The following is a 22,389-nucleotide window of genomic DNA, read 5'->3' on the forward strand; positions in this document are numbered from 1 at the left end:
CCAAATATTACTATATCTTGTTTCATTTCAGTTTTTTGTATCGGACAATAAGAAATCTATGGTGAACACTTCTTTGTTTTTTTCACTTTTGAAGGTAGAGGTATTCTAAAAACCAAATGATTTTGTGATTGATATTTAGAAAATGAGATGTAATATATGAAGATGTGTGACCAGTTTCTTAACATTGCTTAGACTAGCAGTATGTCTGTCATTCAATTCACTGCAATAAAAGTGACATATAACAAAAGGTACAGTATATATACACCCGTGGTCATCTTTTTACTTTTTCTTAACAGATTAATACTTACTTCACAAAAGCTGAGTGGCACGCTTTCCATGGCCGTTTCCTAGCCCAACCCCCCAGTGACCCCAAACTGGATTAAGTGGGTCTGAAATTGCATGCATGTACTCACTTCATCTGGTACAAGTTGTTTGTTCCTCTGTGATCAATGTCATGACAAAAAGCTGCTGCGACCATGGCAAATGCCTCAAGGTCTGTGTAATATTTTTTCAATTTACCAGTCTGAAAAAAAAAATTATTTAATAACATAACAAAAAATAATATGTAAATATTTCAGAGGCATCCTGAATGTCATTTGATAAACACAAAAAGCCAGACAGTATTCATATTGATTTTTTTAATGTTGTGAAAAAATATTGTAAATTTAAACTGTTCAGTTTATAATGTGGAAAATGAGATACAACAAAATATTTGTATCTGTATCTGTTGAGAACTTCTTTATTCTTTTGACATAATGTCATTTTCCAGTTACAGGGCCTGGAACCTTTTCTATAGAAGTGACTCAGATGTCCAAATAACTGTAATAGCTGTAGATTTGGGTTGTTTTATTTATAATATCACTGAGAAATAAATTGATTGTTGTGATAATAAGTGATTGCTTCAATGATTGAGCACTGATAGAATGAACATATGGTAGAAGCTGTCTAGTGATCACTGCTCAAATGATTCATGAATGCATCTTTTCTACGAGCTCCAAGAACTAGGAAGAACAAGGCTGAGTCTGAACCTGTTTTATTTAAACAGCTCATTTTTCAAAATTTCAGGAAGCTACTGTGACATCTCAAGTCTTGATTAGTTCCTTCTGTATATGTGCAACCCATGCTGATGAAAATGAATTAATCAAAACCATTGAAATTGAATCATTATGGTGTTTGATTTCTGCCTGTACCGACATACAGATGACAGGACTATAGTTAGAGCATTGTGGTCTGGGCCCTGCTTATAAACACTTGCTGTTATTGCTGGAATCTATTTTTTGGTATGCTTGGGCATGGAACCAGTGCAGGCGTTCAGGATTTAGATATTAGAGCACATAATAATAAACAGCTATTGTGTGTACCATAAAACAGTGGTAAGTACAAATTACACATATAAAACAAGTATAAAATGTTGTAAAAAGGGCACGCAGCACTGAAGTAATGGCCTCCATACAATGTGAATTCGAGTTGATTAATATACTGGTAATGTCACCCTGATTATTCGTGTTCAAGGACATCCAGAGCAAGGTCATCAGACTCCTTGTGGTTCCTTCTGTTAGTGGTAAAGTGACATAAGTCACAGAAGGAGGTCTGGTGAGTCACCACAAACACGTGATGCTTTAGGTGTTTTAGGGCCATAGCATATTGAAAAGAAGTCAGGATTAACAGAGAAAATAATTTGATGAATTCAAGGGAATGATTAAAACAAATTAACAATGGCTTCACCAGTGCAGGGTAGTTTCTGGTTTTCATGTACAGTACTATATCTGATTGATGTTGTTGGTCTTTGAACTTTTATTACTAAAACAAATACAGAGTGCTGCTTAGTTTTCCAGGATCCCTAAAAATGCATCCATGTAAATTATTAATACTTGTGATCAAAATGATACATTTTGAAATAACTAAAACCTGCTGAACAATCTGTATTAAAGAATGTTGTTAACTTCTAACTGTAAGAGCTACTGATTTGATTTTGCAATTTATTGTTGTTTTTGCCTTGTTCTATTAGCCAGAAATGCCTTAGTTCAAAATGTATTAATAACTTGTGTTCACAATCATGTTCCAGAGTTCATGATATTCAAGTTAAGGTAAGCTTGTTTGTGTGACAGTAGTTCTTTACATTTTACCCCTTTACTCTATGTTGTGAAACTTTAAACCTGGGCTGATGTTTGTTCAATTTTAAGAAACGTTTTCAATGCAGATAAATGGAGGCATTCACTGTTTGTGCAGCCTGCATTTGTAGATGTTTCTGCAGATAAGTATCTTTGTTCATTAAAGAAAACTTAAAAGCTATATTTTCTTGTTATCTTTGCCAAAACAGAAAGGGCATGCTCCTTTCAAAACATGACAGAACTTATCTGCTTCAGGCTAAATCTGGTTTCTGACATACTTGAAAAAGCATTGTATAAACATGTACAGTACATTAGTGAGTTTACTTAGGTACCACAACAAGCCCTTCAGGGAAACAAACGCATGTCGGCCACTAAATAAACTCAGTAATTGTAAAGATTTTATTTTATTTGAATTTGTGTCATAAGATCGCATGGTTCATTAAAATTCAGAGGACACAATTAGTGCTTTTTTCAGGAACTCTTAAATGCCTTTTATGCTGTTTGCCTGAAGCGATTGTTGTGTCTCAGTATGTCATTATGGTTAGAAGAGCATTGGTGGTACCTGGAGTTCTCAGTTTAGGCAGAACGGCAATGCTAAATAACCACCACTGCATATTCAACTGTACTCACATTGCCTCAGAATGGAAGTTGCTTCCTTTCTTTCATCATTTTATAACTAATATATTTTACTCTTTTTCATATATCACCTAAAATTGTAACAAATTAAAACGTACTTGAAGCAGATTTCATACTTCAATAGTATTTGAGTCAGAACACCATCTTTAGTTTTTGCGGACTTTTTCTCTTGCTCATTTTCAAATATATGGTGTGATCTGATAAGTTTGTACAGCATGTCTTTTCACACCTGGAATCTGAATACCTGCTTATCGATGGCATTATATTAGTGAGAAAGGGGGCCTAATGAGGAGAGAGATCCTGTTTTATTAGGTAATGACAACCCCCCTTTTCTGTCTTTTTTTTTCTTTTTGCTTGTTCACAAGCATCTAGTAGTTTAAGGTACTTAATTTTTTATCTTTATTTCTTACTCCATTTGTGTTTGGTTTTTGGTTTGTTGTCAGTCATTATAGTGTATATGAAACTTACACAGATTCAGACCCCAATGAAGCCTATGCTCCTTCACCCTTTTCAACAGGCTCTGAAGTCCTGGCTTATTTGTACGTTTATTTTACTGTTTAATTAATTGTCATTTGACAAAAATAGCGCAGCTACCCAGAATGTGTCTGTCTAGTCTTTTGTTGTCATTTATGAATACAATTTTTTTTTATTTTTCACACAATTGCTGTGTTCTGTTTACAGATGATATATATAAATAGATGTATCTAATCTTTTTTATTGTAAAACCTATTTATGGTACACATGGATAGCGTATAGTTATTTAATTTTTGCCGTAATTTCTGTCTTTGCATTTAGATCTTTATTTTTTGTTCCTTACTGTTTTGTTTATGATATGTTGTATATTCTTTTTTATTTTTCTATTTGGTATAGAGCATATATCTAATAGATATTATTAATTAATTATTAATAAATATTATTTTATCTATTTGAGATTATCATGCGTGTTCTTTGTCTTTGGCAGCTTGCACTTGAAATGATACACCTGCAGATTCCGCTTTAGTGTTACTAAGTAGGTTGACTGTCTGTATTTTTTTTTTTGGAATATTGTTTTGTAATATTAATAAGGAGCACAACCTGTGGCACTGTATGTGCAAGAACAGCTTACTAAAATGGAATAATGTGCATTTCAAGTATCAGAAATCTTAGCTAGTGAAAAGTAAACTGTAGATACAAAATTTATTCTAACACATTTGGAAACTAAATTTTGGAGTTGAAAGAAGCTTATCCTTACCATCAGTAATGTAAACATTGTCTGTCCCACGTTAAACCCGTGTCTCCAGTTGTGGTATGTAATATCACGATATCCTTTACGAACAGTATACATCCATCGTGTTAATACCTAATAAGTAAATTTGGAAAGAAGTCACAATAGTCAGCAAAAAATAGCTCTATATTCTTATTTATTTGATAACAGAAAACATATACAGTGGTGTGAAAAACTATTTGCCCCCTTCCTGATTTCTTATTCTTTTGCATGTTTGTCACACAAAATGTTTCTGATCATCAAACACATTTAACCATTAGTCAAATATAACACAAGTAAACACAAAATGCAGTTTGTAAGTGGTGGATTTTATTATTTAGGGAGAAAAAAAAATCCAAACCTACATGGCCCTGTGTGAAAAAGTAATTGCCCCCTGAACCTAATAACTGGTTGGGCCACCCTTAGCAGCAATAACTGCAGTCAAGCGTTTGCGATAACTTGCAAATGAGTCTTTTACAGCGCTCTGGAGGAATTTTGGCCCACTCATCTTTGCAAAATTGTTGTAATTCAGCTTTATTTGAGGGTTTTCTACCATGAACCGCCTTTTTAAGGTCATGCCATAGCATCTCAATTGGATTCAGGTCAGGACTTTGACTAGGCCACTCCAAAGTCTTCATTTTGTTTTTCTTCAGCCATTCAGAGGTGGATTTGCTGGTGTGTTTTGGGTCATTGTCCTGTTGCAGCACCCAAGATCGCTTCAGCTTGAGTTGACGAACAGATGGCCGGACATTCTCCTTCAGGATTTTTTGGTAGACAGTAGAATTCATGGTTCCATCTATCACAGCAAGCCTTCCAGGTCCTGAAGCAGCAAAACAACCCCAGACCATCACACTACCACCACCATATTTACTGTTGGTATGATGTTCTTTTTCTGAAATGCTGTGTTCCTTTTACGCCAGATGTAACGGGACATTTGCCTTCCAAAAAGTTCAACTTTTGTCTCATCAGTCCACAAGGTATTTTCCCAAAAGTCTTGGCAATCATTGAGATGTTTCTTAGCAAAATTGAGATGAGCCCTAATGTTCTTTTTGCTTAACAGTGGTTTGCGTCTTGGAAATCTGCCATGCAGGCCGTTTTTGCCCAGTCTCTTTCTTATGGTGGAGTCGTGAACACTGACCTTAATTGAGGCAAGTGAGGCCTGCAGTTCTTTAGACGTTGTCCTGGGGTCTTTTGTGACCTCTCGGATGAGTCGTCTCTGCGCTCTTGGGGTAATTTTGGTCGGCCGGCCACTCCTGGGAAGGTTCACCACTGTTCCATGTTTTTGCCATTTGTGGATAATGGCTCTCACTGTGGTTCGCTGGAGTCCCAAAGCTTTAGAAATGGCTTTATAACCTTTACCAGACTGATAGATCTCAATTACTTCTGTTCTCATTTGTTCCTGAATTTCTTTGGATCTTGGCATGATGTCTAGCTTTTGAGGTGCTTTTGGTCTACTTCTCTGTGTCAGGCAGCTCCTATTTAAGTGATTTCTTGATTGAAACAGGTGTGGCAGTAATCAGGCCTGGGGGTGGCTACGGAAAATGAACTCAGGTGTGATACACCACAGTTAGGTTATTTTTTAACAAGGGGGCAATTACTTTTTCACACAGGGCCATGTAGGTTTGGATTTTTTTTCTCCCTAAATAATAAAAACCATCATTTAAAAACTGCATTTTGTGTTTACTTGTGTTATATTTGACTAATGGTTAAATGTGTTTGATGATCAGAAACATTTTGTGTGACAAACATGCAAAAGAATAAGAAATCAGGAAGGGGGCAAATAGTTTTTCACACCACTGTACATTGCATTATGTGTCAGCTGTTTTTTCCTTACGGATTCAATTGTAGTATTATTTATGTTATTCATCTGAGGTGCTTTATCTTAATATAATATTTGTGATTTATTTTAAAATCACAATGAAGTGGTTTTTTTTTGTTGTTCTAAAAGTACTTAACAATGACTTACTTCTGCTGGAACTTTGAACTTTTCAACCACATTTATCTCATAAAAGCAGCGTATTCCACATTTGATCAGGTCAAATTCAGTAACCGGGAAGTCACTGAAGTGGAATTCATAAAGCTCTACATCTTTGGGATCAGGGAGGTTGGATTTCTGCAAGTGTACAGACATGTTTTAAATCAATTGATATGACAGCACATAAACAGAAAAAGAAGTGAATTTGACAGTAACTTAAACTAGTAAGTCTCACCAGCAGCTTGACTAGTTCCTTTGCATCACAGTCTTCAGGTTCTGAGCTGTACTTCTCCTTTGTATTCTAGAAATAAAGGTATACAAGAAATAAACTATTTTCGTTGTTCCAAATAACTCTTGACATTACCCCACATCATGACTCATTTACCAAGATAGACTGAAGTTCATTTTTCGTGCATTTGGTTTGATACATAAGCATTTCCTGGGCAATGTCTTTTCTGTTTTCCATCTTGTTGAGTTTGTCATAGGTGTCTGTGTTGAGTACAGACCAGCCAAGAAATTGGGTAAGTGTCTAGAAAGAAAGGACATGAAGTATTATAAAACCAGTCTAGAGGTGGCTTTTTTGTTTTATGTTTTTAACATATGATTTCCAACACATTTATTTTGTTTTGAGAAGCAAATATTTAAATAAAATACATGAATGTGGTAGGGAGTAAGGAGACATGGGTTTGCTTCCCGGGTCCTCCCTGTGTGGAGTTTGCATGTTCTCCCCATGTCTGCGTGGGTTTCCTCTGGGTGCTTCGGTTTCCTTCCACAGTCCAAAGACATGCAAGTTAGGTGCATTGGCGATCCTAAATTGTCCCTAATGTGTGCTTGGTGTGTGGGTGTTTGTGTGTGTGTGTGTGTGTGTGTGGTCGGGGGGTGCCCTGCAGTGGGCTGGCACCCTGCCCAGGGATTTGTTCCTGCCTTGCGCCCTGTGCTTGCTGGGCTTGGCTCCAGTAGACCCCCCTGACCCTGTGTTAGGATATAGTGGGTTGGATAATGACTGACTGACTGACTGACATGAATGTGGTTGCTATAAGAACCAATTACATTTCCTTTGCTTCCCTTCTTCAACTTTTTAATTTTTATCATGAAATTAGCATGAAACCTAAACTGATTTATCTGGTGTTATTTGCAGAAGGAGCTAGTTGTTAATGTCACTCCCTTGGCACACTGACACCTTAGTTCAAATGCCCAATCATAGTCTGTATAGTTTGTACATTTCCCCATTTGAGTGCAGGTTTTCTCCAGGTACTTCAGTTTCTAACCACATCTTGAAGTTTTACAGGTTTTGATTAGCTGACCATTCTAAACTGTATTAAAAGGGTGTTTATGTGCTGTGATGGACTTGCATCCTGACAGAATTTGTTGTATCCTTGTTTCTGATAGTTCAGGCAAGGCTCAAGCTCGCAATGCAGTTGGAACAGCATATGAATAGATTATTTGCAGAAGCTGTAAATTATATTTCTCTATTGGTTCCCATCCAGCTTCAGGGCAAAAATGCAATTTTTAAACAAAAATGAGTGAAAACTGATGATTCAGTCAGTTCCGTAAGTATTTGGACAGTGACACAATTTTCATAATGTTGGCACTGTACACCACCACAGTAAATTTGAAATAAAACAATCATTATGTGATTGAAGTGTAGACTTTCAGCTTTAATTTAAGGGGTTTACCAAAAATGTGGTATGAGCTGTTCAAGAATGACTGTATATCCAGATGTGCAAGACAAAAAGAAATTTGTTTGAAAAGAGTCATGGCTATAATTTCTGCCTTTTGTGTATCTACAATATATTTATTTAGGGAGTTAAATACTTATGAAATGGGTTATTTAATCAGTTATTTTCTGATTTTTTATTTTATTGTATGGGTGGTTACCTACCAGGTAACGCTTGTGGTTGAAAGAGGGCACCGTGGCGGATGTTAGCCAACTTGCTGACCAACCACAAGCGTTACCTGGTAGGTAACCACACATACAATCAGATTGTGATTCAGACTACGAATGCCATGAATATATATATACAGTATATATATATATATATATATATATATATATATATATATATTAATACTATGGGGCTCCGCCCCCTGCTCGCTTTGCTCGCCAACCCCCGTATTTGGTTACTCGATATACAATTTTAAAAGCTTTTTTTTTTCTTTGGAGTTGTTTCAATTTCATTATTTACACTTTTACTTTAAAGCTTCGGTAAAAACAATATTTGGAATCACCTTCAAGATCACATTGAATTTTGATTCCGTTTTTGGAGATACATTGTGACAACGCAATGTATAACTGCCCGAGAGTGAATATCATTTCTTTTTCTCCAACTTTTTCTAATATTTATCCCTGTGATTTGTTAATTGTCATAGCAAAAGCTATTCTCACGGGAAACTGTAAACATATTAATACGACTGGCATATCAGGATCTCCTTTGGTGTCTAATGTTATTCGCGGAATATATACTACATTACCTTTCTTGTCGCATGTTAAAACTTGCATCATTTCTTCGTGATCATAAATATACACCTGACCGAATTGTGTTTTCTTCGAAATTAAACTTGATGTTGCTTTAATTGTTTCGGGACCACAGATTCTCATAGCGTATGGTCCAATATTGTTTCAATCTATGTTTTGAGCATTGAATGATGCGAAGGCGAAAAGATTATTGTAGACTCGTATATTTTACCCTTTAGTGTTTGTGGATTCTGCGGTGGTCTGATGTCCTGCCTGGGGTTTGTTCCTGATTTGCGCCCTGTGCTGGCTGGGATTTGCTCCAGCAGACCCCCGTGACCCTGTTTTTGGATATAGAGGGCTGGGAAATGATTGACTGACTGACTGTTTGTGGATTTCACTTTCCCCAAACATCATATCTTTTAATTTTCTTGGATACGCCTCCTCATTGTATAGAAACACTACTTTTTCCTGATGGTAACATGAATTAGACGATCTACAAGTCTCTGACTTAAATTTCAAAGCATTACAATATTTCCATATTTCTGACATATCACCTATGTCCATATATTCGATCTCTATTCGCCTTTCCATTATTTCACCGAGTCATAATTTCTCTTTGTTAGCGCTAATGCGATCTTTACTATCTTTTTTTGATTCTTTCGAATTTTTTTGCTTTTATATTCTGTAACTTGCTCTACATGTATATTGCGCCTACGTTTTTTTTGTGTCTTTTGAATTCCACTGTTGTCATTATCTCTAACCTGCTCTGCATGTGTTTCACCCCCTCGTTTTTGTACCTCTTTATGATGTTTTACTTTGTTTTCTGCTCTTTGTCTTTTATTTCTGACCTCGCTTTGTCCTGCTATTTTTTCAATTACACCTGGTCCGTGATGATTATTTTCCCTTTTTCAAGTAATAATTTTGATTTGTTTGCGCTAATGTGATCTTTACTATCTTTTTTTTTTTTTTTTTGATACTTTCGAATTTTACTAATTTCATATTCTTTAGCTTTCTCTGCATGTGTATTGAGCCATTGTTTCTTTTGAGCCTTTCAAATTCCACTGTTTTCATAATCTCTTATCTGCATTTTTTTCTCTCCAATGTTTTTGGGTCTCTTTTTTCCGTGCTGCTCTTTCTTCTTCGCTTAGTTGTTGACATTTCATCTAGAATGTATTGTTCCTATACGTTTTATATGAGCCGAGAGCACAGGATCTGTGTCTGCTAAAAGACTTTACACGACTGAGATTTTTGATGACCGTGGTCTTATTTGAAAATGGTTGTAAGTAGTGCGTGACTTGCAAGAATCTCATGTTCCACATCCCCACGAGACGGTCCTGGGACAATCTCTTGGCACCAAGTCTCATGTTTAAGGTCCCTGCGAGACCCTCCGTGGCCAATTTCTATCGTCTCACGGGTCTTTTAAGTGTCTTCTGAGAAGATCATGTCTCGTCTCCTTTCCAAGATTTTTTTTATAATACAGAGATATATACTAGCCATCCCCTGTGGCTTCGCCCACGTATTAGTGAAACAGGACAGTGAGGAGGGCCCTGCCCAGCTCTCTCCCCCTTTCCGCAGCCTGATTAGTCTCTCTTGGATTTGCACTAATAAATTGGTACCACATGCGAACCATGATACTTAGTGCGACGAGAAAGCTGCAAAATCAATGGAATGTTCAAGCAAATTATAGAAAAAAACCTGATCTAAATCCGTTAAGTAGTTCTCTCGTGAAAAACGGACAGACGTACAAACGGGTCTAAAAAACTATAAGAAATTTCTCGCTTAGACCATGAAACTTTTAAAACCGTTTCTTAGCGAGTACCTATGGGCCAAGGGTAACCTACATTCCAAATTTCAAGTTCCAAGTCCTTATGGTGGGCGGCACGGTGGCACAGTGGGTGGCGCTGCTGCCTCGCAGTTGGAAGATCTGGGGACCTGGGTTCGCTTCCCGGGTCCTCCCTGCGTGGAGTTTGCATGTTCTCCCCGTGTCTGCGTGGGTTTCCTCCGGGCGCTCTGGTTTCCTCCCACAGTCCAAAGACATGCAGGTTAGGTGGATTGGCGATTCTGAATTGGCCCTAGTGTGTGCTTGGTGTGTGGGTGTGTTTGTGTGTGTCCTGCGGTGGGTTGGCACCCTGCCCGGGATTGATTCCTGCCTTGTGCCCTGTGTTGGCTGGGATTGGCTCCAGCAGACCCCCGTGACCCTGTGTTCGGATTCAGCGGGTTGGAAAATGGATGGATGGATGGAAGTCCTTATGGTTTGGGAGATTTCGTGATGAGTGTGGCTTATATATATATATATATATATGCACATAAATAATCACTAGACTTGTTTTCAGTTGTAAAAAAAAGTTTTTGTGTTCATAAATTCCTTTTAAATACATGATTTTATTTTAAATAGTGTAGATAATACAATGTGAAAGAGGTAATTGGGAGTCAATGCTATGGTTCCATTTATCATCAGAAAGAACAGCTGTCAAAGCTATATTAAATACAAAAAGTTATGAGTTTTCAATAAATATGTGAAAAATGTTATATTTTGATTAAAAACATTATAGAAATGAAAATGTTTTTTCATAAGTGATTGTAGAAGCATGTTGGCATAAATTAAATGATTTTTACATTCAAAGTTTAAGTCAACTTTTCTTTACTTAATATTCTATGTTCACACTTCTAAAACCTATAATTTCAGGTTATGCATCAAGCTTACTTCAGTGATTTGTTCATCATATTCATCAAATGGCTTCCCATCTTTCCTGTTGTAAAATGTGGCAACTCCTACAATTTCTTCTTTTTTGTTGACAATAGGCAAAGATAGCACATTTTTAACCTTCCAGCCTGATTCATCAACAGCTTCTTTCTTTAAATTAAATAGAAGAACAAAGAATATAAAATATTTCTTGTTTCAGAGTGTGCAAAACAATCTAATTCTTCTGACACTAACACAGCATAGCATTTAAAAGGTAATCAATCTTGATGAGATTTTTATTAATGCTAGTTTAATGATGCATCATTTCATAACCAAGAAATAAAAGCCAATTGTTTGTGATAGAAACATTTTAAAATAAAGGGGAAACATATAAATGTATTGAAATATGATATTAATGAAATGATATAACATGTAACCCAGTAAATAGAATATGCCAATGGGAAAATAATCTATACATTACTGTGATTTGTGCTTTACTCTATTTTTATTCTTACACATACAGTATATACATAAAAAGATGTTTACCATGGCACTGGACAGTGGCAATACCTGTATGTTGCACATACGACATGCAAATAAGAATTTCACTCTACTCTGTACATGACAGTACCACAATATATATAGCATAAAAAAATCATAATTTAAACTGCAGCAGAGGACAGAGGAATTAAGAAAAGAGAACAGCTAGAAAGGTGTGAAATGAAGAAAAGGAGCAGGAAAGGGTAGAAGAAGATGCACTCTACTGTATGTTTGTAACAAGTGAAAGTATTGCTTAGTTCCATATAAAATGGCTAACTGGAGCCTCTTCCCTGTCCTCATGAAATACACATACTACTACAGTTCATGACAGAGGCCCAAATTGTACTTACTGTGAGACAACCTGTACTTCTGGGGACAGAACTTGCATTATCTTAGGGCTTTTACCAACATGTGTAAGTACCAAAAGCTGATGATTCCTCTCACTAGGCTCCAACTTCTATCACATTTCTATCTTCTTTTGATCATTTTTTCCATTCCCTCCCAAGATACATATCAGGCCTGACTAAATTAACAGTACCACTATCATCGTACATTAAGTCAAAATTTAATCTGCAGTAGAAATATGTCTATAAATATGAAAAAGAAATTATTGGATTGGATTTACTGCACTGAATCTCTTGGGACGTGTGGTAGCGTAAAAATGAAACCTCACCTGAAATGTGAAGTATTCATCAGCTGATGCATTCATCATGTTACAGATCTGTTTGATGGAAAGAAGATAAAAAGTGTTACAGTTAAGAGTTTAAACTTCATTGTGTTATGAACCAGTTCAGTCATAGTAATTTAGCAGTTTTTATGTACTTCCCGTCTGTAAACTGTAGATTTTACATTTTTTAGAGACTTTGGTTATTTTAAGCATATTTTCTTGATTTCCTTTGAAAATTGTCATTTTTTTTTAGAGAAAGAGTGTTGCTGCCAATATTGCAGCAAGTTGATGCTGTGCATGCTGTCAGTTGATTTTCTGCCAGCCTTGAAATAAACCCAGAACATTGTGCTGATCTTAAGGCGATTCAGTCTTCTTAACTAAAGGAACTTCCCTGTGGCCTGAGATGCTATGGTATTACTGACGGCACTGTACTGTTTGGTATAAAAAGGCATGTGATATTAACAGTTATTGTTCATACGTTATGTTACTAAACTGTTTGGTGCAAAGACGTGTATTACTTATAGCAGACAATGCAATACAGAATAAGATATAATGTTTAATGTTTATAATGTTTATGTAAAATCTAATTCTTAACAGTGCATTGTTATTAGAGACCCTTTCATAGACTGGCATCCTGTCCATGATGCATTTGCCTTGTGCCAAAGGCTGCCAAGATGGACACCTGCAACCCTGAATTAAGTTAAAACAGTTCGGGAATGTTATATAATTTATATAAATTTTGTTCTTCTTACGTGGTTTAGTTAAATTATAAAATATGGATAAGCCATTGACAAACAAAGATACTGAATGGGTTATACAAGTCAGACTACCACAGTTAGTAACATTTAATAAAGAAAAAATGTGACCCAAGAAATCTCTTTGTTTTCTGCACCGTTAGCCAGATAGTTGGTTGGACAGGTATATGTACTACAGGCAGCCATAATCCCTTCTGGACATTTTCAATAAAACAAGGCTTAATATAGATTTTTTGCGATGTGGCACTTGTCACAAGGAACAAGCTCATCCCTGGAAGACTGACATGGATTGTAAAGTTGAAGAAAAGTCAGGCACTCTAACTTAAAAATTATTGTTGCATTTTTAAGAATTACTGATTGCCTTTGTCAATATTTAATGTACTAAATTTTTCCTCATATTGAAAACTATAGGAAATTGGCTTATAAAACCTCTTTATAGTTCAACACCATCCTCGTCCTGATGGTGCTGATAATGAGAATTTGACCGTACCCTGGAATATCTGACAATGCCATCTAACCTGTATGACAACCAGGCTCAATTGACACTGGGCTTTTTTACTGTTCAGGTTGCCTATTACATTGCTGCCTATTACAATGGAAAAAATTTAATTCTATCTTGCATTTCCCATGGAGAACTTTCTGTCTCAGCATTCAGATTAAAGTCAAATCATTTTTTACTGTCATTCAGTTACTTCCCAGAAGTTACCTGTTCTTCTTTTTGTTATTGGTAAAATAAAACAAAAAGATAAAAACAAGAAAGGACCTGTCTAAAGTGAAACTTTGAAGCATGGGATCTGTTTCAAAAAGGTTTTGTTGACATGATGAATATGGCAGGATATACTTTGAACATGAAAGACACATTCATTAATTATTCTCTTACCAAAAGTGATAACAGATAAAATAAACTCCTTTAAAGGAAAGTTCAGGTCAGGTCCTACAGCACCGATACAAAAACGGATGTTTCCTTAATTTATTATTGATCAGGTAGAGACTCAGAAGTGGAAATTTTTACAGATTTACACGTTATAAGGATCCCTAAACACAATTTGACTCTTTTGACTGCAAGACTGAGGATTTGATAAACTAAAGATGAACCACTCAGTCCAATGAACTTTGGCACAGTTATTAACATTGTGAATTCTAAAATTTTCTTTATTTTCAGTAAAATTGTTCCACTCAAGTTTGTTGTATAGATGTAATAATTTTACATCTTTTGTGCACATTGTGGCACGCGGCTGGGGGTGGTGCCCAGCCGGGATGCCCAGGAGGACAGGAGGAGGGCTCATTCCTCCTCCGGACCACAAGGGGGCGGCTGCCCTGGTTCCTTTGAGGGCCACGGGTGCAGGGCTTGGAAGCCCAACCCTGTAGGGGCCCGTGGTCTCCGCCAGGGGGCGCCCCCATGCCTGAAGGACCCGGAACCCCAACACTTCCGCCACACCAGGAAGTACTGGGGGGAAGAAGATTGGGAACACCCAGAGGGCTTCCGGGAACACAGCCGGCACTTCCGCCACACAGGGGAGTGTCTAGGGAGTGTCGGGGATCACCTGGAGCCCATCCGGGCACTTATAAAAGGGGCCGCCTCCCTGCAAAGAAGGACTGGAGTCGGGGGAGGAGTGGACAAGGTTTTGGAGGCAGGAAGGAGGGAGGCGGCCCCTTTTATTACAACCCGGATGAGCCCCAGGTGCTCCCCATGACATCCCTTCCTGGTGTGGCAGAAGTGTCAGGAGAGCACCTGGAAGTACACCGGGTGCCCTTGGGATTAATTCCGGCAGCACTTCCTGGTGTGGTGGAAGTGCTGCCATCCAGGACTCCCTAACTGTCCGGCGCCCCCTGGCGGTGGCCACGTCTTCTCACAGTGGTGAGTGTCCTGGCTCCATTCCTGTGGCCCCCAATTAGGCCCGGGCGGCTGCCCTCTCGTGGCCGAGGAGAAGTATTGTCCAATTCGGGGACTGTCCAGGCGTCCCGGCCGGGCAGTGTCCCCGCTCATCCGTGACAACATGTATTCCTCAACTGCAGCACAGTTAGTTGAACAACAAATGTATGATAATCCCATATCTTTCTACATAATAAAATCTCATCTTCTTCTTCTTCTTCTTTTCCCACTACATTCTCCAAACAGCTCAGACCTGCAGCTCCTCCTCAGTCAGACCCTTTTCCTTCAGATCTTCTTTTACTTTCTCCATTCACCTCCATTTTGGCCTCCGTCTCTTTCTCTTCCCCTGTACTTCCATTCCCATCACTCTTTTGCCCACCTATTCATTGTCTCTCCTCATCATATGTCCATACCATTTGAAACTACTTTCCTGTACATTCTTAGATATCTCTTGCTCTTTCCTTATACCTCTGATTGCCTCATTTCTTATTCTGTCCTTTTTTGTAACTCCACACATCTATTTCAATATTCTCATTTCTGCCACATCCAACTTCTTTTCCTGCGCTCCCTTTATTGCCCATGACCCAGCTTCACACATCATTGCTGGTCCTACCACTGTCTTAAAAACCTAATCTTTAACCTGCACCTTAATTCTTTGATCATTCTACATAATAAAATATTGGCCTGCAATATTTTACTACAAATATTGCATCTTTACTATCAAAGAAAATAATACCCTTGATACCGCTAGTTTTTGGTTGTGCAGCACTATTTGCTAGAAATGTTAATCGAAAAAATTCCAGAGACATATTACCCATTTTCCTCATTTCATTGCTTTAATGCAGTAAAGTTAATAATCCCTCCATTCATTGTGGAACCCTCTTGATCCAGTTTAGGAGCTCACCCAAAACAGGATTAGGCCAAAGGCAGGAACCAACCATGAATTTGGTGCCAGGCTATCATAGAGCACACTTGCAAGTAAGTAGGCTAGTTTGGATCAATTTGGGTTGTAATAAAAAAGAATTGGAGTTTGTGAAGAAAACCCACCAAAACCCAGAATGTGTAAACTCCATATTGACTGGGACAGAATTTGAGCTCATTCGCTGGGAGCAGTGAGGCAGTGGTTACTAAAACACCATCATGCCACATGTAAAACTAACCGTTACACAATAAAACAAATTTGTGTTGTTCATAAATGTAACTAAAAGATTTTTGTTAATTTTGGAGCCATTTATTTCTGGGTAATGGGTACTGTAGTCTATTCTTCCAACACTGGACGTAGGACCAAATCCATCCCTGGAGGAGACGTCAATACATTGCAGAGCCCCAACAATATGTTTTTATACAGTCATTTCTAAAGATAAAAGAACATTTATAAACACATTGACTTACAAATGCATTCTCTGCTACATAAGTTGGAAGACCGCTAATAAGACACCAGTGATCTGCCGGTGGTGTCCTATTAAAAAAAAAAAAAAAAAAGATAGCAAAATATTAAACATTTGCAGCATCTTCAGCAGTTATATAAAAGTGCAATGCAAAAATAATATTTGTTTTAATACTTACGGTATTACTTTAATTTCTTCTGTTCCATGCAAAATGTAATCAATGATCTTATAGAAGTTGACTTCCTGTGTAAGGGAGGTGAGAAGGCAGAGGACTTTACTGTCCAGCTCATTAAGACAATTGCCAAACGTGTTACTTTAAACAGCTACCAAGTTAAGCTTACTCTGCCATCTGGGGTCTTTGGTCCTTTGTATGGCTCTGCTTCCCCAAGTTTTATTGGCCATTCATCGTAGAATTCCTATGCAACAAAAATGAAAAACCGTCATACAGATATTTATGTACATATCTATTGACCTAACTGGCGTTTGCCTGAATTTTTGTTCTGTTACATAAAGATAATCGGCAATCATTTAATTAACCTTTGACTAAAGAGATTTCTTTCATCATTCTTGAAGTCTTGAGTGCATAAGGATCTAATTTCAAATATTTAACAACCATATTCTGTCATTGGAAATATGAGGTAAAAGCCTCTGCTTGGCTAACTCTTCTGATCTCACTCCCTAATTAAGGCTTTAGTGAAATCAGATAGCTTCTGTTGGCAGTAGCATTAATAGCCCTGTTTTATCTGCATTTCATATAAACAGATTGTAAAATAGTAAAGTACTTAATGTTAACAGATCTTCCATCTAATTATTGGAGGACGTTTTTAATAGTTTTCTTTTTTCAGTTCAGTCTACTGTACTTACAAGTGATATTTATTTAATTCCAGTAGCATCTTCCTGGCAGTATTTGACAGTGTTATCTTCACACATTCAAAAATAATTCTGTTGTTAGCAAGTCCTAGTGGGGTTATTTTGGTGTCCCCCTTGCTGCCTCGGAACATACTATGCAGGACCCAACAAGCTCACTTTGTTTTTCTTAATTGAGAATGACTGTGCTGCTCATAACAGGTGAAGCTGAGAGTAACTAGAGAAAGCCGAATAACCAAAGGAGCCTGGAGGTCTGCAATGCTAAGAAGTCTCAAGCTGTCATTATCTGAATCTCCAGCTTCACTTAAAATATTACATACAGGGTGCTGTGGCCAATGCAGCTATTTCACAGCTCCAGAAACCTGTTCTTGAAACCTGGCCCAGTTACTGTTTCTGTGGAGTTGCCATGATTTTCCATGTCTGGATACTGTGGTTTTCCTCCTACATCCCTAAGACATACAGTATATGTTAGGTCAATTGATGACTAAGAGATTATGTGTGTGTGTGTGTGTGTCTAACAAAATGCCCCAACTAAACCTGCTTCCTGCTTTGCGAGCACTGCTGCTGGGTTTGACTCTGCCAAACATAGAGGTAGGTCATGCAGGTTAGATAATGGATGGATAGGTAGAACATGCCACGGAGCAAAGAGACTCTCCTAGAGGCATTAGACCCAAGCTATCAACACACCCTGAATGGAACACCACACTAAACAATCAGAAACTCATACTCAGCATGTCTCCTAAAATGCTCTTCCTTGAGATACTGGAGGACACAAGTGTTCTTGAGGAAACCCTTGTGAACACCAGGATAATGTGGTAAACGAAACCCAAGTCCAGGAAAATGCCAGTATAACTAATTTTTTTTTATAAAATCGTGTTTTAACAAATAAAGTGGGACTGTCCGTACTTTTAATTTCTAAATATGAGGCGGCTGTGAGGCTAACAGTCAGGAAATCTGAGAATGCCCTCTGGAAGTCCACCAGATCCCAGTGAAGAACCGAAACAATACCACACCATCACAAGCCTACGCTTTTACAGCAGCACTCTGGTTTTTATGGCTGTCAAGAACTTTTCCTGAATGATAGATAGAAACTACTAACGAGATTTGCTGCTCCCTGTGGAGTGGGCAATTCAAGGAAAACCAAGTTGTAATCAAAATGACGAGAGAGAGAGAAAGTCCCTAAACGGCTTAACAGATGAACAAAGTCAGAAAGGCTTTTGTAGTTGGTAAAACCTTAAGCTTTGAATCCAAACACCAGAGAAATACCAAGACAGGGACTGATTAAAAAAAGATAGTCATGTGGCCAGGTGGGAAAAAACATGGACATCACAGCTAGAAAAATCTATTGATCCACTGGACCCCTGTAATCAGATTCTAGGGTCTGGTCTCAGAGTGCTACAGCCTACTCTTCCAACACTGGGTATTCTGCATCAGGCACCAGCCCATGTTTTTTGTAAAATGGGCAAGTGTGATGGTCCAGTCCACTCAGAGCTGAGCCAACATGATTTTCCTCTGTCTTTATTATTTTTCAGGGCCACCACCACTGAACACCAAGAATTTGCCCCAAACCAACCCCAGATATTACATCAATAGTATCTGGAATTTCTTATTATTAAGTTAGAGTACAACAACAAATATAATTCTTCCATATGAAAACATTACACATTCAGTACTGACATTATTGTCCTTAATTTTTAAAGAGTTCTATGCTGAATTTACAATAAAACATTCATAAAAGTTCCAATCACAGCAAGAGGACTTCCAAGAATATTCCACTGTCCTATTACTCCAGGCACTAGCATTTTTTCACCTCATCTTCCATTCATTTTTTTTTTTTAATATTTTTATTTTATTAATTTTCATTGTAATCATTCCATACAAACAGATCAATTTATAACACAACAAAATTGAAGACAAATCAAACCCCACCCCTGAGAAGGAGAGCTTAGCTAAAGGAAAATTGCTTAAGGCTTTTTAATAAGGCAACATTAAACAAAGGAAAGGGAGAAGTAAATATATATGTAAATAAGAGATGGAGAAGGGAGTTAAATGCGGTAATAGTTATTTCTCTTATTCTAAAATAATATTGATTAAATCCTGCCAGGTTTTGAAAAAATTTTGTACCGATCCTCTAACTGAGAATTTGATTTTTTCCAATTTCAAATAATATAAAACATCGGTTTCCCACTGACTTATAAAAGGAGAATTAGGATTCTTCCAATTTAACAAAATAAGTCTGCGTGCCAAAAGTGTAGTGAATGCAATCACCATTTGCTTGTCCTTCTCCAATTCAAGTCCATCTGGAAGAACACTGAACACAGCTGTTAATGGGTTAGGAGGGATTGTGATACTAAGGCTGTCAGAAAGGCACTTAAAAATTTTTGTCCAAAATGATGTTAGTTTGGTGCAGGCCCAGAACATGTGACCCAGTGAGGCAGGAGCTTGGTTGCAGCGTTCGCAGGTTGGATCCTGCCCTGGAAACATTTTGGACAGTTTTAAGCGAGACAGATGAGCTCGATATATAATTTTTAGTTGAATAATTCTATGCTTTGCGCATATAGAACTCGAGTGAATTCTCTGCTTTGCTACCTTCCACTCCTTTTCTGATATATTGATTAAGAGATCTTCTTCCCAATGTCCTCTTGGATCTTTGAAAGGTAGGGACTCTAATAAGATTTTATATATTGCGGAAATAGTGTTTAATTCCTCGAAACTGAGCAGTATTTTTTCCAGCATTGTGGAGGGTGCAAGGTGGGGGAAATCGGGCAATTTCTGTTTAACAAAATTTCTAATTTGAAGATAGTAAAAGAAATGTGTAGCTGGGAGGTTGAATTTTGAACGTAATTGTTCAAAAGATGTAAATATGTTGTCTATATAAAGATCTCTGAGCATTTTAATCCCAAAACTTTTCCAGGTATTAAAAACTGGATATACTTGCGAAGGTTGAAAGAGGTGGTTCTCTTGCAGAGGTGCCACTGATAAAAGATTTTCCATCTTAAAATGCTTTCTAATTTGGTTCCATATTCTGAGTGAATAAAGCACAATTGGGTTATTAGTATATTTGCGATAACTTGCATTTATTGGAGAGCAGAGCAGGGAATATAAAGAAGTACTACAGGATTTTACTTCTATTGCAGACCAAGCCTGTGTATGTTCATTTATTTGTGTCCAGGTTTTTATGGCTTGTATGTTTGCTGTCCAGTAATAAAACTGAAAATTAGGTAAAGCCATGCCACCTTCTGCCTGAGGTCTTTGTAGGGTTGCTCTTCGGATACGTGGGTGTTTTGAGTTCCAAATGAATGAGGTTATTGTTGAATCTAACTGTTTAAAAAACAATTTATTGATATATATTGGAATGTTTTGAAATAAAAAGAGAAGTTTAGGAAGGATATTCATCTTAACAATGTTAATTCTTCCGGCTAGAGTGAGATGAAGAGTTGACCATCTATGCAAGTCTTGCTTAATTTTTTCCATACAGACGCCAAAATTTTGTTGATAAAGAGCTTTATGTTTACTTGTGATATTTACCCCTAGGTATTTAAACTGATCTGCTATGGTAAAAGGTAGGGTGTCTAATCTAATATTATATGCTTGTGAATTCACTGGAAAGAGTATACTTTTATTCAGATTAATTCTAAGACCAGATATCTTTTGAAATTCTGTTAGTGCTGTTAAAACAGCAGGGACAGTGTTTTCTGGGTCTGATATATATAAAACCATATCATCTGCATATAGAAAAATTGTCTGTTCCATTCCTTCTCTGACAATCCCCTTTATCTGATAAGAATTTCGGCAGTGAACTGTCAGTGGTTCAATAGCGATTGCAAACAACAGTGGCGACAAGGGACATCCTTGTCTGGTACCACGTTCTAGTTTAAAGTAGTCTGAGCAAATGTTATTAATACAAACTGAAGCTTCTGGATTGGTATACAGTGGTTTGATCCATGCAAAAATATTCGGGCCAAACCCAAATTTCTCCAATGCAGTGAAAAGGTAATTCCATTCAATCATATCAAATGCTTTTTCTGCGTCTAATGATAGTAATATTTCTGGGGTGTTTGATTTTGCTGGTGAATATATAACATTAAACAAGCGTCGGAGATTTGAAGATAGGTGTCGGCCTTTAATAAATCCAGTTTGATCCTGTGATATTACCGAGGGCAGCACTTTCTCCATCCTTCTAGCTAGGAGTTTTGAGAGTATCTTAACATCATTATTCAGGAGTGAAATTGGTCTGTATGATGCACATTGTAACAAGTCCTTATTTTGTTTAGGAAAGACGGTGATTAATACTTGTCGAAATGTTTGAGGTAGTATTTGGTTGTCTCTAGCTTCTGTAAATGTTGCCAATAAGAGGGAAGCTAGCTGAGTGGAGAATTTCTTATAAAATTCTACGGGGTAACCATCAGGGCCTGATTATTTCCCGCTTTGTAGTGACTTTATAGCGTCTAGTAATTCTGTTAGCGTTAGAGGTTTATCCAGTTCCTCAGCACTTAAAGCATCTATTTGTGGTATCTGTGATGTATCTAGAAATGCATTAGATTGTGTGTTGTCTTCTTTGGTCTCAGTAGAATATAAAGACTTATAATAATCTCTTCCATTCATTAATTGGGGACACAGCATGCTCTCTTAATTAGAGGATCCAGAATAAGCTTTATTTCCTTTATCATTATAATAGTTCTTCTGGACAGGCAGGGTATAAGACTGCACTCACAGGTTTCTTTCTTTCAGTCTTGAGCTTGAACCACCGTCAAGCATCCACTTGTCAAACCAGATGAGTGTGTCCCAGTTTACTGCCTCCAATTGCATAATTACAGCCATCAGTTTTCTTAAAATTAGCCAGGCTGCTACACATCGTTAGCGATAAACCCTCTTCCCTATCTTATTACAGTATATCTCCAATATCCTCCATAAATGTTCATCTGCCACACTGAACAAATACTATTAAAAGCAAGGTCATGAACAAAATTAAATTAGAGTAAAATTCAGGACTAGCTACACTAATAGAACATTTTGTCATTTGTCCTTTAGGCAATGAGTGACTATGAGGTATTAATTGCATTTGGTTGTCGTGGGTGACTGGATGCTGGGAACATTGACTGGCTTATATTAAACTGGATGTAAAGATGGATAACATGCAACTCGGGGATAAACAAAAGACACATGAAAGTGCCAGGAAATAAACATCTATATAAT

The 22,389-nt window shown here is 37.4% G+C and overlaps 1 protein-coding gene across 1 annotated transcript in view; it reads right to left on the reverse strand.

Annotated features, from left to right (window-relative positions):
• Window positions 1–22,389, reverse strand: part of pde6c (phosphodiesterase 6C, cGMP-specific, cone, alpha prime) — a 60,885-nt gene that overhangs the window by 14,896 nt on the left and 23,600 nt on the right. The window contains exons 5-14 of the mRNA XM_051923756.1: window positions 16,668–16,742; window positions 16,505–16,569; window positions 16,331–16,397; window positions 12,317–12,364; window positions 11,125–11,274; window positions 6,351–6,494; window positions 6,201–6,266; window positions 5,957–6,103; window positions 3,979–4,086; window positions 414–523 (exon numbers count right to left, since the gene is read on the reverse strand). Of these exons, the coding sequence (XP_051779716.1) occupies window positions 414–523; window positions 3,979–4,086; window positions 5,957–6,103; window positions 6,201–6,266; window positions 6,351–6,494; window positions 11,125–11,274; window positions 12,317–12,364; window positions 16,331–16,397; window positions 16,505–16,569; window positions 16,668–16,742 (980 nt within the window). The remainder of the gene's footprint in view (window positions 1–413; window positions 524–3,978; window positions 4,087–5,956; window positions 6,104–6,200; window positions 6,267–6,350; window positions 6,495–11,124; window positions 11,275–12,316; window positions 12,365–16,330; window positions 16,398–16,504; window positions 16,570–16,667; window positions 16,743–22,389) is intronic.

This window comes from Erpetoichthys calabaricus, chromosome 2 (genome assembly GCF_900747795.2).
Source record: "Erpetoichthys calabaricus chromosome 2, fErpCal1.3, whole genome shotgun sequence".
Taxonomy (NCBI): Eukaryota; Metazoa; Chordata; class Cladistia; order Polypteriformes; family Polypteridae; genus Erpetoichthys; species Erpetoichthys calabaricus.